This window comes from Pseudomyrmex gracilis, unplaced genomic scaffold, assembly GCF_002006095.1.
Source record: "Pseudomyrmex gracilis isolate BER0280 unplaced genomic scaffold, ASM200609v1 scaffold_17, whole genome shotgun sequence".
Classification (NCBI taxonomy): Eukaryota; Metazoa; Arthropoda; class Insecta; order Hymenoptera; family Formicidae; genus Pseudomyrmex; species Pseudomyrmex gracilis.
This window is the reverse complement of record NW_018020601.1, coordinates 480,603-497,045: the sequence shown is the minus strand read 5'-3', so window position 1 is coordinate 497,045 and position 16,443 is coordinate 480,603. Positions and strand designations below refer to the sequence as shown.

The 16,443-nt window shown below is 35.8% G+C and overlaps 2 protein-coding genes across 8 annotated transcripts; both read right to left on the bottom strand.

The window, feature by feature from the left end:
- Positions 1-33: 33 nt before the first annotated feature.
- LOC109864179 lies at positions 34-13,687 on the bottom strand. Of its 5 annotated transcripts, XM_020445146.1 has the most exons (10): positions 13,349-13,687; positions 10,156-10,404; positions 7,273-7,372; positions 4,460-6,841; positions 4,233-4,318; positions 3,202-3,339; positions 2,210-2,386; positions 1,943-2,065; positions 1,691-1,795; positions 34-1,593 (listed from the first exon to the last, which is right to left on the bottom strand). In XM_020445146.1, the coding sequence occupies exons 3-10, from the start codon at positions 7,340-7,342 to the stop codon at positions 1,282-1,284; spliced, it is 3,393 nt and encodes a 1,130-aa protein (XP_020300735.1). In that variant the 5' UTR covers positions 7,343-7,372; positions 10,156-10,404; positions 13,349-13,687; the 3' UTR covers positions 34-1,281. The 5 variants fall into 5 exon arrangements, with proteins under 5 accessions (XP_020300735.1, XP_020300738.1, XP_020300736.1 ...); XM_020445149.1 differs by lacking the exon at positions 10,156-10,404; XM_020445147.1 differs by lacking the exons at positions 10,156-10,404; positions 13,349-13,687 and adding an exon at positions 8,001-8,809.
- A 145-nt stretch (positions 13,688-13,832) lies between these two features.
- LOC109864182 (uncharacterized protein KIAA1143 homolog) lies at positions 13,833-14,863 on the bottom strand. Of its 3 annotated transcripts, none has more exons than XM_020445154.1 (4): positions 14,634-14,863; positions 14,405-14,546; positions 14,045-14,231; positions 13,833-13,952 (listed from the first exon to the last, which is right to left on the bottom strand). In XM_020445154.1, the coding sequence occupies exons 1-3, from the start codon at positions 14,745-14,747 to the stop codon at positions 14,053-14,055; spliced, it is 435 nt and encodes a 144-aa protein (XP_020300743.1). In that variant the 5' UTR covers positions 14,748-14,863; the 3' UTR covers positions 13,833-13,952; positions 14,045-14,052. The 3 variants fall into 3 exon arrangements, with proteins under 3 accessions (XP_020300743.1, XP_020300744.1, XP_020300742.1); XM_020445155.1 differs by having other exon boundaries at positions 14,049-14,231; XM_020445153.1 differs by lacking the exon at positions 13,833-13,952 and having other exon boundaries at positions 13,959-14,231.
- Between the last annotated feature and the right edge of the window lie 1,580 nt (positions 14,864-16,443).

Below are 16,443 nucleotides of genomic sequence, written 5' to 3'. Positions count from 1 at the left end.
TTTATCCTTTATCAGAAAAAATGTATACACTGGTGTGTGCCATCCTATTTTATTGATATATTTCTTTATATTATGTCCTATGTTAATGTACACTTTTGTAGTCCTTATAAGAGCGCAGAAAATAAAACTGGATAGTTTTGTTTTTTATTAACAGTATACCTCAACTAAAAAGATTCCAAACTTATACATCGGTATATATATATATATATATATATATATATAGGTACAATAGAATTTAGAAATTTCGATCATTAAAAAACCAAAAAATTTATGTTACAGCGCATGAATCGTACACACACAGTGGAAATATAATGAAATATTATATAAATAAGATGATAATTTCACTAAATGTTAATTTAAAAAAAAAAAAAAAAAAAAATTTATATGATGGCAAAGTAAAAAGTATATGTCCGATTATACAGTATGTATTCGAGCCGAATAAAACCACACAACGGTAGCTAGATACATAGCTCTTGTTTAGTACCTGCATACTCTGAATTCGTGACACAATCGAGGGCACTCTGGTCAATTAGCACAACTTATCGCATCGTATATCATTCAAAAATCGCTTCGCAAATATATCTGACGTTTTTTTTTTTTTTTATTATACGCTCTCAAATCGAAGAGATTGAGAACAATCCAAAATCTTTTTCACCGTCGCGAAGTCGTTTAATAACAAAATAGAATAAATTCGAATATATTTATCTTAGAAAAAGAATTTACACACACATTTATAGAGAATTCGCTATGCAAGAGTGTGATCTGCACTGCACATAACGTGTCGCGAACGCGTCGTCACATCGAATAGAAATTACACAGTATTTCACGCGAGAGAGAGAGAGAAAGAGAGAGAGAGAGAGAGAGAAAGTCCACGCGTTACACATAGGCGTTTATAGGTCAGGAATATGCAGCTCTAGGAGTTAAACCAAGGAGTCAGACTGAAGGCCACCCTTTAATATTTTTATAGTCTATTTTATGTAGGTCCGATAATAACAATAAAAATTCTTAAATAAATATATATCGGTATACTCAGTGATGGAATATTATATTGCGCAGTCAACTAGATTTTCTGCCGTTGAAGAGAGTGGTTGATTTTTCATTTTTCTTTTGTTTTTTTTTTCTTTTTTTTTTTATGTGTCGTAAATTCACTTCTTACGCATGATACATACACATGTACACGGCACATTGATCGCCGTATTCCGGCGATCGGCATGGCGTACCACAAAAAGTTATGCGAAATTTGATCGGACAAGACACAAATATCACTCAAGCTCATCATTGCTATTTTCCCCTGCTTTGAGTCGCGCCGGACCTGGTTGTGGGTTTTGCCGGTTGCGGAATAATTGTGATCTCGTCGTTAATTTTCAACGGTTTCAAAAGCGAATCGTTCGATCTTGACGACGGAGACGCAGGCGCGTTCTTCTTATCTATTCTCTTTGCTACAACACTATGCGCTGAGTATACGTGATTCTCGAACTGCTTGTACATTCCGAATGTGGCAGTGCAAACTGTACACTTATAGGATAGATGTGCTGGTTTTAAAGTCATTCCATGATCTCGTGCGACATGGTTTAATAATTTCCATTGATACACCTAAAAATTATCAACATCCGGTTTTTAACAAATGTGACGTTTGTTGTGTTCGTACTTTTTGTTAACAATTAACTTGTGTAGAAAAAAATTAACTCACCCTGCCGCAAGCGGGACAACGACCTGCATCTTTCCCTTTATTTGCTGCTTCTTGCATACTAGACGTAACAAGTCCGTGAGATCCTAATAGATGTCTTTCCAATCCCTAGAAAAGATGTTATATCATTAAATTTGCAACTTTATGCACAAATTTTATAAATCTATCCGTAATAATCAAATAAATTATAAAGCTTAGATGGATTTTATTTAGTAAGGTTTTTTTTATTAAATAATCTGATCAGATGTGCTTTACCTGATCTGTGAAAAATCGGAATTGGCATTTCTGGCAGTTCAAAGGAGGTCTGTTGTAAATCATCTTTGGATGTATTTTTACTTTATGGATCCACTGCATATGATTTCGTAATTGCTCCAGATCCTTAAATATATACAACAAAACATTTAGTGAAATATTCTGAGAAGTTGACATATTTTCGTTTAGTAATTTATTAGGCATAATTTAATATAATACTAATTTTTTTGTTTGTTTAGTATTTAGAATTGCAAATTATGCAAATCATACCTTAATATATCCATCACAAATTTCACATATAACAAACGTATTTTTCCCTCCGGACTTTGAAGAAGTACCTGATCCCGGAACGGAAGTTTGTGATGTTGTACGTGGTAATGGAGTAATCGATATACTCGGCTGACTTAATAATTTTGCCGTGGGATTTTTGGGAGTGGCTGTAGTATTCTGAAAAAATATTACACATATAACATATATTAGGTTAGGTTAGGATATAATATTCAAATATATGAGGCAAATATGCAAACGCATCAATATGTTAATCTTATAACTCAGTTTTTACAAATAAGTCTTATTAGTATTATCCACCTAAAATTTGCGTCTTATATCAAACTTGTATCTATTTTTGTTAGGCTGTTTTGTTTTCATCAAAATGTACGTGTATGCGTGTAATACGTGAACGCAATGGATTTTCATTGTATCATGATTTTGTTTTCTGCAGAGTACGACAATATGGATTTGTTAAATGAATGATACGTTGTCATTTCCAAAATTACTGACTTAAATCTTTTTTTTTTTTAGGATTATAATGCAACTATAATTTATTTCTTTTTAAAGATTAATACGAATATACCGATATATATTTTATTGATATAAATACCGAGTATATCTCTATTAACAAAATTATGTACGTGCTGGTTGATGGGAATTTAAAGCTTGATTATCTATTCCTGTACATGTATATTGAATTGTGTAAAATAAATAGTGGCAAAATGTATATTTTTATTAATATTACATGTGCAATGTACCATGAATCGTATAGAAAAAGATGACTTGTGTAAAATTAAATATGTGGAAAAGTATGTCACATTGCGCGTGGTGTTAAGATTTTCAAGCAAACTTTATTCAATTATAATATATCAGCTTTAGAGAGAATATGTTAACTTGTTCTCTTCGCAAAACACAATTTGTAGTATTCATGCAATTTCATAACTACCTCAAAATCAGTTACTCTCTCTGGTTATTTTCCAATATTTATTTACCTGTGATGAGGACAACCTAGACAGAGAGTCGATTACGTTGGGTACAAGTGAAATTGGTGTGGGTTGACCGGAACTGCCGCCGCTACTGCTACTCACTCCCGAGACAGCCGACATGACAGTCCCAGAGCCACCCACCACCTGCCACCACCCATATATTCTTTTTACTAGTTCTTGAGGTTTTTATAATAATCTATTTAAAGTGTGTAGTTTGTGAATGTGTGTATACATTCGCAAACATTATTATTCAAGAGACTAAATTTGATATGTATATTTAAAACTTTTCCACGTTTTGGTTGTGATTTTCGCTTAACAAGTATACTTTAGCATAATTTGTCCTATTATATGTCCTGCCTACATTTCGACAAAAATTGTTGCATAAATATCAGTTTACAAAAATAAAATAACATCATGCATATATTTAAATAGAAAGTTTAACAGGATAAAAGTATTATATTCTAGCGCAATATATAGTGTGTAAATAAAATTTTAGTTAATAACAGAATATATATATATATATTTTTTTATATATTTATGTGTATTTCGAACATGCGCACACATAACCATGGAACTTTTTATGCAATAGCTCTCTCAAATTTGAGAAAGGGCATGACTTGTCACAATTTTCATTGCCCTTTTTTATGTTAAAAAGCGCATAATTTTAACAAAGAGATATTAGCTATATAATTAGCTATAAAATGATAACTTATAAGACATAATATCTAATTGTGTAAAATGCATGTGTGTATATTTTTTTTCTAAAAATATTATATATTTGTAACATGTGAAACATGATCTATTATATATTAAAGTAAAAACTCGTTGATTTGCGACACTTAAAATAAGTTTTTTTGTTTGTTAATATACTCTCTTTTCTTTTACTTTTTATAAAGTACGTTTTACGAGTTTTTAATTTTTTATGCATTCTTATTTTGTATTATTATAAAATGTTTGTGATTTATTATTAAAACTAATCATTAGTGTTTGTCTGTACATACAATAAAATGCAGTACGATATAAAGTGCTATTTTTACCTGGAATATTTGGTTTCCGAATTGGTATGGTGTCGGTACCAATAAACCAGAAGCTGAAGGACGATACATCATTCCTGCAACATTGTCTGAAATACGCAACTTGCATCAATATATGTTGATTAAAAATCTGTTATATGTGTACGATTCGTAGAAACTTCTCTGTGAAAAGATTATTGTGTTTATACATATATGTATAAACATTTGTATGATATTTTATAAAAATTTACCTTGTCGCATTGGAGTAGCACCTGGTCGCAACGTTTTCATGTCGGGATATCTCGGCGGTCGTCCTCTTCCACGACCAGTGATCGGTGCCGGCAGTAATTTTGGTAGCAACGGTTGTGGGCCAGTTTTAGCGCTCATTGCCATTGCAGCGAGCGCATTTGGATTAGTCGGACCGACGGGTCGCGCACGATTTAATCTCGGTATTTTGGCCGGTGGTTCCCAATCTACAGCAGGCTCCAAGTTTCTTTCCGGTCTGAATTTTTTCGTGCAAGCGAGAATGTGCCGTGTCAATTTGCCCTTCTGATTGTCCTCAAACGGACAGTTTGGACACTGATGGAAAGCTGGACCGCGTTCCAATCTACCACGAGTATTATGCTCCGCTTCCATGTGATAAAGAATATCGTGAGGACTGCGAACTTCCATTGGACAAAAGTTACATTTGTAAACATAATTGCGCATATGTGGAGTTTCTAGATGATGCTGCATGACTAATGTCGATTCTGTTTTAAAACTACAGAACTCACATTTCTTCATCTCTAAATGGAATGGTTCATTATTTTCTTTACTAAATTCTAGATTCTTGATAAGTGAATTTATAGCTAATTGAGTCTCGGCTGATGTGCTACCTTTGCCTTGCTTACGCTTTTGAGTCCGTAAGAGATCAGTTTGTACATATTCTTGAACAAGATTCATTCCGATTTGCATGAAAAACTTTCCCAATGGCAGATCGAAGTATGTCGGGATCTTATTTCTGTCATCTTGCCTTAGCTCTTGCTTGTCACTTATACTATTATATCCATGTTCAATTAATTCTATCGAAGTATCACCGACTCTATCTCCATCTTCGATTTTCTTGCTACTTCTCCCCTCACTTTCACTGTCTTCCAACTTTTCACTGCTTTTTTTAGTTGTATCCAACAAATCGTCTTTATTTTCTTCATTATCCTTTTCATCAGTAGTTCTTTTTACCTTATCCTCTTTTTCTTTTTCCTCAAGACTTTTCAGTAATTTGGCGACAAAGTCTTTTAATGGATGTAGAGGTGGTTTTTCGTATACATAAGGTACTATAAAGGATGGTGCTTCAACAACAAACATATCATCGGTCAGTGTCGGTAAAATTGGCGGTACTGTCGGCGTAACCGTTGTCATACTACTAGTTTTCGGACTCAATTGTGCCGTTTTTGATGTCATGGGTACTGGCGTGATGGTTGTCCTCATATTGGGGTACATCGTCTGTGTTGTCACACCTACAGGGACAACTGAGAATGGGCTGGAATTGGAGGAGACAGAATGATGAGGTTTACTGTTACTAACAGGGACGCCACCTCGCCCTGAAAGAATAGAATTTGTATCTATTATAACTAATGTAGGTTCCTTTTTGCCTCCTTTAACAGACTTGCTTCCAGCAGCAATCTCCACCAGACGTTTAGTATCATTGACAACGATTGTTGTTTTACTATTTTTGGGTGGTGATTTTAATTTGGAATTTTCTTTATCCTTACTGTCTACACCAGCCAAGGGATCTTCCGGTTTGATCTCCTCTATGTCAGATCCATCATCGTCCACTTCTTCTTCCAACTCTTTCTCTATATAACTTGTTCTTTTAATATTGCGCGAACTTCTTCTCGGTGTAATATTACTAAGATCTATCTGTTTTCGTGGCTTCCTCTGTTTTGCAGAGTCCTTACTACGTTCTGGCGATGAATTGTGGCTGTTGCTTTTTGCACCATCGGTTATTTCCTCGATATCTGGACTGTCACAGCTTCCGTTTTCTTCGCAAAGTTTGACATCTGACTTTTCCATGTTATGATCAACACCTGGACTGTCGCAACACAGACAGTTTGACGCGTCATTGTTTCTGTCCTTTTCGATACTCTTTTTAGAAATAAACACATCGTCATTATCCAATTGTATTTCTGTTATGCTTTCGTCGAGACACTCTACATCAGAGTTATTACTCTGTTCATCTACTTCCATAGCTTCACAAAGTGTATTTTTACACTCAGATTCAGTTTTAGACACTTCACTAGAATTGTTTGTCTCACTGACACCATCCAATGATTTGGATACTTGAAACTCATTTTTTATCTCGGACGTTTCACCATCCTTACTATTATTATCTATTGTTTTATTCTGTTCACTATCTTCATTCTTTCCTTCTTGACTCTCGCCTGTGCTTTGATGATCGTCTTCATTATCGTCTTCATTATCGTCTTCATTATCGTCTTCATTATCATCTTCATCCTCATCTTCATCTCCATCTTCTCCTTCTTCCTCTTCTGTGACCATCTCTCTGGACATATTCATACTTGTATCACTGATATCCATATACTCATCATTATCAGCACTATGGTTTCCGTTGACACCATTTGGAATAATCATATCTGTAATAAAATCATCAAAATGTTTAATGACATTATATATTAAATGCTTTTTATTTTTATTTATTAGTATGTTGAAAATGTTTATCAGTATCAAATCAAGGATTTGAATTATATATACACATGTGTCTAGAAAAAATCTACAACATTATAGATTGATAGCTTTATTATAAAAGAAACATCAAGATTTTCTTCTTTGAGCTTTTTTCTAAAACAAACACCTTTTAATGACAGCTTTGAAGAAATTGAGACAATGTTAGTTGAAAAATGAATATTGGTGATATGAGACAATGTAAAGAAAAAGTTAATAAATAAAAGTGATTTAATATAAAAGATGTCTCTGTTTTATGCGAATTGGCTGTCAAAAACTCAAATTAGTACACGAAGACCGAAATGACAATGTAGGTATTGCGAAAGGAACGGTTTCTGCTTACCTTTCAAGTGCTTATCAGGACTATTCCGCGAAGAGTCCTTAGCCGCAGACTCTTCCAACGTGCCTTCCATGAGTCCACCGCGGACCGCAGCGCAGTCAATCTAAACAATTGACGATATCACTGATAATAATCAGCAGATCCACACAAGACCAGAAGAAGGCAGAGCGTTCCAACCGTGCGCTCTCTACCTCCCGAAGAATAGGCGTACGAGGATGCGGGAGGGAGGGAATTTTTAGCGGGGCCGAATTTTTCAAAATGGCGCTGCGAATTCCGCACTTGCGTCCGCTTTCGCTCCCATAACCAACAAACCTCCGACGAGACGTCTGAGTTACAGGGGGGTCCACGATATAACGCGCGCGCGCGCGCGCACACACACGTACGCGCGTGTGTAGATGTGTGTCTATGTATGTGTGTGCGCGCGAGCGAGCGCACGATGAGACCGTGTCGTTTTTTTTTTACGAACGGCGTCCTTTGCGGTTCCGAAGCGTCGTCCAAAGTTTTTCGTCCAGCGCGCGCTCTTTCACTCTTCTTTTCTTTTAACACACGAGCGAATGTACAACAATCCGTTGTACTGCACGCGCGCACACGCGACTGACGAGCGAACAAATGGATGAACGAACGAACAGACAGACAGACAGACAGACCGACGGACGGACGAACGGACGGACAGATGGACGGACGAACGGAGAACAGACAAACGGACGGACAGACGAATGGATGGAACGCACCAATGTACAATATCCCGAGAGTTTACTAGCACAAGGGAGATCGCACGAGAGAATAGCGTCGTCTCTTCAAGTCAGTCACCTGCGCTCGTTAGCCACCGCTCGGCGTTCAATCACTCCGTTTATCAACCAGCCAGCCAACAGCCAGCCAGTCGTCGGATCTCGACTCTCTGTGAACGCGTTATACCCTCCCCTTTCCTCTCTCTCGCTCCCCCTCGTCTGTGCACCTATCAACCGTCTACACCTACATCCAGAAAAGACTCCGCGCCTGCACATATACGTGAGACACGTACGTATGTATGTGTATGTGCACACAATATTGTGCGCGCGCAAAGCTTCCTGACGAAGAGCCTAGTACGTGTTCTAGGCGCGACGAGGATCAAAAGGTGACGACAAATGACGACCGTGACAATCGCTTGAAGCAGCAACTTGTCTTGATTAATATATGACAATTACAATTCCTTCAAAGTTTACACCCTAAGTGATACCAACTTCCGCGAAGAAATCAAATACCGCTTCGTCTCCGGTTGATACATCATCGTCAACGAATCTGATGATCTTAATATCGCGATAATTTTGCACATTAGGTCCGGACATTGTCGGAGAAGAAAGCGGGAAATTTTGTCGTACTATTCGGCGACCTGTCATTTCTCGTTTCTGTTTTCAAAAGTAAATGCAAAGAGTAAGATGAGAGACGAGAAACTGGTGGAGACAGTCGAGAGATTGTAAAAAAGGTTATAACTCCGCGCACATAAGAGTACTCGGAATTAAGAAAACCAAAAAAAAAAAAAAAAAAAAAAAAAAAAAAAAAACAAAAAGACAACAGGACCAATGATATAAAAATATTCCTCTTATGACATTGAGATTTCTCTCTCGTTCCTCAACGCGGAAACTTGACAGATCTTCACCAACCTGTTTTGGCGATTTGAAATGAAAAAGAGCTTTCCCTTCAACGGTACTCCGCGCTTGTCTTTCAGGACATCGCTCTCCCGAGTTACTTCCGCGTTTGCAAAATCGCGGCGCGAACGCGAACGCGATTTTTACCGTAAAATATCAGAACGATAATGAACAACAATTTGCTTAGACCGATACGTTCCAATTCCAGCCCCCGTTCATACGGATGTCGGTTCTCCGACACTCGGATCGTATATCATGCCGCGCACACTTTTACTCAATTTTTCGGTACCTTTACCCCTTTTTCTCGCTTCCGCGCCCGACGCGAACGCCTGGTTTCGAGTGCACCGAGTGTAGGAAGTGCATACAACACGTAGCGGACCTCTACGGGTCTGAATCGAGTGCTCGGCGAGGCGACTCCCAGCGGTGTTTACCGTAGCGAGGCGCCTTCGCTCCGGTACCGACTCTAGACGCCGATCCGAAATCGCACGCGTCCGTCCTACGCGGAGAGAAGTCCTCTCTCGTAACGAAAAATTCGCGTTAAACCGTCGAGCTTGTCCAAAATACTCGTAGTCGTCGTGAAGATGATACACTCTTTACGCGATGCACCACTCGACGTGCCGAGGACGGGATGATGCGCATTCGATAGCGCAGGAGCACACGGTCAAACCGGTGGAAGGAGGGGGAGGAGAGGAGAGGAGAGGAGAGAAAGAGAGAAAAAGAGAGAAGATACAGAGAAGGGGGAAGAAAATGATAGAGAGAGGAGAGAGAGAGAGAGAGAGAAAGAGAGAGAGAGAAACGCAACACACACCGGTCAGAACGTAAGAGCTCGTCTACGACTGTATGTCCTTCCTCGTCGCACGCAAGAAGATGTAGGGAAGGATGCGAAATGCGACTGAAATAATTCGTGAAAACTCAGTCATCAAGACATTTATGTTGTGCGCTTCCCTATCTTATGCACATTTTTATTTTTCTCACCGAACCGCACCAAGTTCGTTTTTAAAAATTCATGAAACATACAAAAAGCACATAAGAGCAAAAAGCGGATCTTCACGATGCGGAGAAATTGGGGAGTGAGAAGAAGGTTGAGGTTAATTTTTTTTTACAGCCCCCTTTCGAAATGTAATTAACGTTCCCTCTTTCTCTTCTCTCGCTGTTCGTCTGAGAATGTCAAATCGGCGATTCGATTTCTTTCCGATTCGAGAATGAACAGAGAGATATCTTGATTGAGATCGCGGAATTATACTTTCTGAGTTATACTCACCTAGAGGCGAGGAGCAAGAGGAGGAGGACGACGACCACGGCGACGATGGGGTTGCTTTAAGAGAGCGTCCGTCAGCGCGACATCGTCATGCTCGCGAACCTCATCAGCGACGGACGATATCCGTCCAGATCGTTGCTGTGAGCACGGATAACAGCGGGGTAGTAATATTATAGTAGCAACGATTGTATGCCAATAGTACTTGATCGCTCGGTGAAGAAAGAGGACGGTTACGCGGTTTATTCACAAAATCTGTAAATAGTGAACATTCATCACTGACAATTGGCACACCAGAGGGCAGGCGCAACGGGATGAGGAACATTAAAAAAAGTTATCCAGGACCGTAGCAAGAATCACGGGAGTTAAACCCCAGCGATAGATGACTATTCAGCAGGCGGACTTACAATAGTTGCACGATAATACACACACGCACAAATAGACCAATCGCAAACTTGATAGAAAGTATATATATATATATAACAATATGGCTTCCTTTATACATGCGACTAGTCATTTATAAAACATTCATTTGGATGAGTCTTTAGATCTTAACTTTTTCAGAAAGAGAGAATTGTTTCTATTTACAAAATTTACGAGAAAAATTGTTGTTATCAATTGGATTTAATCTTTTAAATTATTGATTTCTTTCGCATATGTATAAAAAAATTGTATAAAGAAATTATTAATTAAATTGCAACTTGAGGAGGCTATATATCATCCAGGATCCTTAACTTATATTTATAAAATTAATAAATTATTTGATTCTCTATTTTTCAAATCCCTTTCTCTCCTTCTCTCTTTTTCTCTCTCACTTTCTTTCTCTCTTTCTCTTTCCCTCTTTTGTTTTTTTAGAGTTTAGAGAGTAAACGATGAGTGGTGGGTATATCTCATATTACAATATTTTTCATTTAAAAATCAATTTCGAGATTTCCTGTAGAATATTTTTTTTTAATTGTTAAAATTATTACTTTGTACGTTATATTCCGGCGATACACAAGGTTGCCAAGTTTACACAGTAAAATCAATGCCGTAATAAATGTAATAATAAAATATCGTTAAAATTATAAGATATATTAAATAAATTGATAAATATTTTTTGGTTCTTTCCACACATGATCGTCATTCTTTACACAAGTTACAAATCGGTTTTTCTGTCAAATAATTTACGTTTGTCTGCTAATATATTTGTTCTGTGTAATAAAACAAAACCAGATATTGAAAGAATTCTCTTTCATTCGTGAACGTGACAGTTTATTACAACGTAACTATATAACGTAATTATATAATTTTCTCGTTACAGAAACAATTTTCTCGCACTGATGCAATATCGCGTGACACAGTGAAATATCTTTTGACAAACGAGAAACATATAACATATATTTACGATCTAAAAAAATATAACATACATTTACGATCTTTTAATGATTTTTTTTTTCGCGGCAAGAAGTAAAAGAAAAGAAATCAGACGAAAGAGCGTTTCTCACGATTTCACCATATCTGTTTAACACGCGTAATTCAATCGCCGTTATACTTTTACCACGGTTCGCACAAGCTTAGAATTTACAGTGCGCGATAATAAAAAACAATAAAAAAAAAAAAATAAAATTTTTAGTCTGACAATAAAATAAAAAAATAATCCTTCATTATAATATCCGATCATTTTAATTCTATAATAAAAAGATACTCGCGTTATATTTTTTCAAAATTATATATAATCTTATTATATACTATAAATTTAATTACTATAAATTTATTGATTGGATTATTAAGTATGAAATTTTACAAATATACATGTCAAATTTTATAGTTAAATTACCCAATATACATGGTGTTTGTGTGAAAATTTTCTAATAAGTTAACACAATAAAATAAAAATAATAATTCTTAAACTTACCAGTATCCTATTTTACTTTCTGAATTTTGTACTTCTAAACAGCTCTTCATGCAAATTTTATAAATGATAAAATATTTAAAATGAAATATTTACTATAAAATTCTATAAACTGATGCTGTCTAAAAGTATGTGTATGTATATATTATACATGTGTCTAGTGTGTATATATACGTGGTGATTTTGATGTCATGTTTATGACTGTCCCCACACATTTCACTTTGTAGCTCTCCCATTCCTCTCTTACGTCTCTAACTCTAACATCTTTATTTATCATCCCTGAAATATTGGGTTCCATGAGAAGAGTGGGAAAGCTATAGATTATTAAGTAGTCATAGATGTGAGTATAAAAGCTACTGTTCTCAATCACTTTTGTAAACCAATGATTGATTAACAAACTTGTAAACATTAATCTTAATTAAAATCAGTTATTATAACAATTAGTTATTATTTATTATCTTTCTTATATTCAAAAATTTAGAATGCACATTATTGTTATTATTACTGATTTATTTAACACACACATGAACTTTACAGTGTATTACAGTATGCGCAAACCAACTATGCAAATAATATATTTTATTAATTAATAAATATAACTCGATGAAATAATCGCTCAAATGAATTCAGCGACGCCGCATAGCACCACTGTTTAGAATTGAAATTCCCTACCTAAAGTTTCCATTTTGAGTTTCTGGTAGTGTCTACCCAATGTGTGTCCATCATTACGGTCTTGCAACAAGAAGAGGTTGGTACACATACATGGCTTTGCACAGTATAAAGGAGGAAAGAAGAACTCGGAAAAAATTTTTGCGGACAGAACGGGATGAGGAAGGAAGGGCGCGAGATAGGCGCGAGAGGGTAAAGGGAGAGAGAGAGCGAGGGACCAGTGCGCCTGCCGAATGTGTTACAGCCCTTATCACATCGTGACTCTGTGTCACGAGCGTGCCACGAGAGAAGCACGAGATCAATTGATACTTGTGTGATCGTGCACACGAGACAGAAATGTTCATTCATGCTTTGGGACACGTACATACTTTTCATTCGCTCGTTCCCACTCTCTCATTTTCTTTCTCGCTCTTTCATATGCACAGACGCACACGTATCACTGCCACACACGCACATCATCACAATGACCGTAAGCGACCTAATCGGAGCTCCCGCCATTTTTCGTGACGGTCGCAATGTGCCTGTCAAACAGCTGCCGACCGTCGAACGGATTGTCACCCTCTTGGACGACAATCGCCGCGCAATACACGCGTCAATTCGCGGCAGATTGCCGCGCTTATTTAAATTCCCACTGACCGTTCGTTCGGCGCACCGGCGAATTCCTGCGGCGACACACACAGCTCCACGAAACACGTCGCTGCTGCTCACACAAAAGCGGATAAACTTATTCGCGTGCACCCGATGTTTATTTGAGCCGCGACACGACGTCACCGATTAGCTCCTCTCGCCACCGTCGTCGCAACGGCCAAAATGGCGAATGGCAATCACGTGACCTGTTTTATGACGTATTGCTGGATGTTAAAGGGCCGTGGGGTAGACACAGCTAGTGATGGTGCTGCATATTGTCACGTGACCGAGTGCACGTGTGTACACGTCCAACGAGAAAAATGTACTTCTCAAAAACGAGAAAGTACAGTCTAGATTTGACAAAAACAACAAATTATTTTATCATATTTATAGTTTGAGATTTACACAATTAAAAAAAAGATATTTAGTATATTATATTTATACAAGTATATAGTTTAAAAAAAAAATTTAATAAACATTAAAAATGACAGTTCTTACATGCCCTCTTTACATTTTACTGTAGTTTCTTTTTCATATTTCATAAACAATTTACAAACTATGATAATAGAAATATTTTCTATTTTCCTTCCCTGAACTTTCTAATTGGGTGCTTCTATAATTATGATGATAGATATATTTGATATTTTATTATTTACAATAATATAGTTTATACTTAAATATATTTTGTACACTTATAACACGTACGCACTCTCTCAGTTGTCATCATCATTATTAGCATCAAAGGATAATACAACTTTCTGCTTTTCTCTTCTTGGTTTCTTTTTTACAGGTTTATCTGTGACAGTCGCGTCACTTTCTTTCTCTGTTTCTGTTGCTTTGGTCTTGCGAAATACGACCTTTTTAGATAGATCAGCACGAGTATTATTTTCTTCTGTAAATTATGACAAACTTATAATACTTTCAGAGAAAGAAAAAATAAATGAACAATTTTGTTGATTGAAGACTGTGAAGTAGTGTGTTCATATCTACAAGATTTCTATTCTCTACACCGTGTAATATCGCACATTGATCTTAAAAGTTTAAAAAAATTTGATTGTTCATTACCTTCGTCTTTCTGTTTTTTAAAAGCATTTGCTTCTTCCGCTGTTAAATCACCAGATTTTACCACAACGACAACAGGCTTCTCGTCAGCTCTCTCTTCTCTGTCATCATCATCATTATCAGAAATTTCTGGTAACACTTCTCTCTAATAATTATTCAAATATGTTTATTTTCTGTTTATCACTAAGTAATTTAAAAATCATGTACAATTATAAGATTACACAAACAAAACCTTTGTGTCAACAGTAGGACCTTCCTTGTACCCAATTTGTTCTTTCATGTCTCGTAGAAATTTTGGTTCTTCCGGTTTAACATACAGTACATTGTGCTTTTTTCTTGAATACATAATTCCTAATTTCGTTATTCTCAAGATATTTGGAAAACAACATCAAACAGATATATAAACAATACTTATTCGACTGAACCTTATGACAGACTCGCAACAGCAAGATTTATCCTCGCTTGTCCATTCATAGTGCAACTTAGTGCAGATAAAAAGAACAGACTTATTGAGTGCGTTCGCTTTGAACGTTTGCGCGCTTTAGGGTCTCCGCACAAACTCTTTTATAACGAGTTACGTTAAATACTGGTCATAAACTTGGATATGTAAACTTGAACTTTATTCAACGCACGAACAAAATTAACTTAATGTATATATATATATGTATTAGTATATATGTATTATCTATGATATATACCATAGATAATACAATATGTATTAATAATTACATATACAATAAATACATACACACACGACATCGATTCTTTTATAGAAGAATGTTTATATATATATATGTTTATATTCTTTGCAAGAAAAATTATTTAGAAACAATTCAACAAACTATTATAATTGCGCAGTTCAATTTTAAAGAGAAAAATTTGTCTTCTTAAAAGAGTAATATTTCTTGAAGGGCTATATACAAGCAAATAAGAAAAATATCTCTTTCATTGTGTTTTTAACATTTAAAGTTCACCAAAATTAGAAAAAGAAATACTTGACTTTTTTTGTTAAGACGAAACTACGATTATTGCTCATGTATAAATCTTCGAAAAGCACTTTTAACTTCGAATTATTGATTAAGGGTCCTCCATCTCCGTAGATGTGCTTGAATAAGTAAAATTAACTTTGTTTATTTTATAAGACTAACGACAGGCATCCCAAAAATCCACGCCATCGAAATCAACTTATTCTTGGTGTTTATTTGAGCCATTATTTGACTAATCAACGACAATCAAACCGCCCTACGAGTTTTTACCGAAAAAAAACCAACACATTGTAACGCCGTAACAATATTTCGACCTCATATCAGTAAATTAATTTTATCTGATTATGTTAAAAAATTATCCTATGAAAGTATAGACAGGATACAAGTCTGGACCGGGTACATATACAAAACAAATGTAATAATTTTCCAATATACATGTATGCACATATATGCATTGTATACAATATATAATATATTCATATGTGTGGGCATTAAAATATACAACTAGTTGCATACCGCATGATAATATGTATATATCTGTATATATATACAATATTTAACATGTCAAATAAATTCACAGATTTTTCTCCTTGGACTTCGTCTACATGTACACGTTTTTCTCTCTCCTTCATTATTCTTCTCTTTCTTGTGTTTTCCTGTTCCTTTATTTCTACATTTCTCCTTCAATTTTATTTCCCATAGTCAACAAATAACAATGATGTGGCTTATGAAAAATCTGATTAAACTTATATATGAAACAAAATTATCGAGAGTAAGTTACATATAACGTATATGTATGGATCTAACATTATTTCAATAATGCATTTTCTCGATAATGTTTTTTTACAGTCAAATCTTCATGATGTATGTATGTATATATATATATATATATGTATAGAACAGTACAAAACGATAGGTTTTCCTTTGCAGCAGCATTGCTTTCATTTTTACAGTGACTATGTTTATACGGCAACACTAAACTCTAGTAATAACCAGTTTTCATGAAATTGACCAGTCATACTTTGATTAATTTGACTAATCGATCAATTTGATTGG

What these genes read in the sequence shown, in the direction of transcription:
- LOC109864179 (XM_020445146.1), bottom strand. Translation starts at nt 7,342, where the DNA reads ATGGAAGGCACGTTGGAAGAGTCTGCGGCTAAGGACTCTTCGCGGAAT. An exon ending in TTTGTGATGGATATATTAAG is followed by an intron (nt 2,066 to 2,209) that starts GTATGATTTGCA and finishes TATATATTTAAG; the next exon opens with GATCTGGAGCAATTACGAAA. An exon ending in GTTGTCCCGCTTGCGGCAGG is followed by an intron (nt 1,594 to 1,690) that starts GTGAGTTAATTT and finishes GATAATTTTTAG; the next exon opens with GTGTATCAATGGAAATTATT.
- LOC109864182 (XM_020445154.1), bottom strand. Translation starts at nt 14,747, where the DNA reads ATGTATTCAAGAAAAAAGCACAATGTACTGTATGTTAAACCGGAAGAA. An exon ending in GTCCTACTGTTGACACAAAG is followed by an intron (nt 14,547 to 14,633) that starts GTTTTGTTTGTG and finishes AATAATTATTAG; the next exon opens with AGAGAAGTGTTACCAGAAAT. An exon ending in TAAAAAACAGAAAGACGAAG is followed by an intron (nt 14,232 to 14,404) that starts GTAATGAACAAT and finishes CATAATTTACAG; the next exon opens with AAGAAAATAATACTCGTGCT.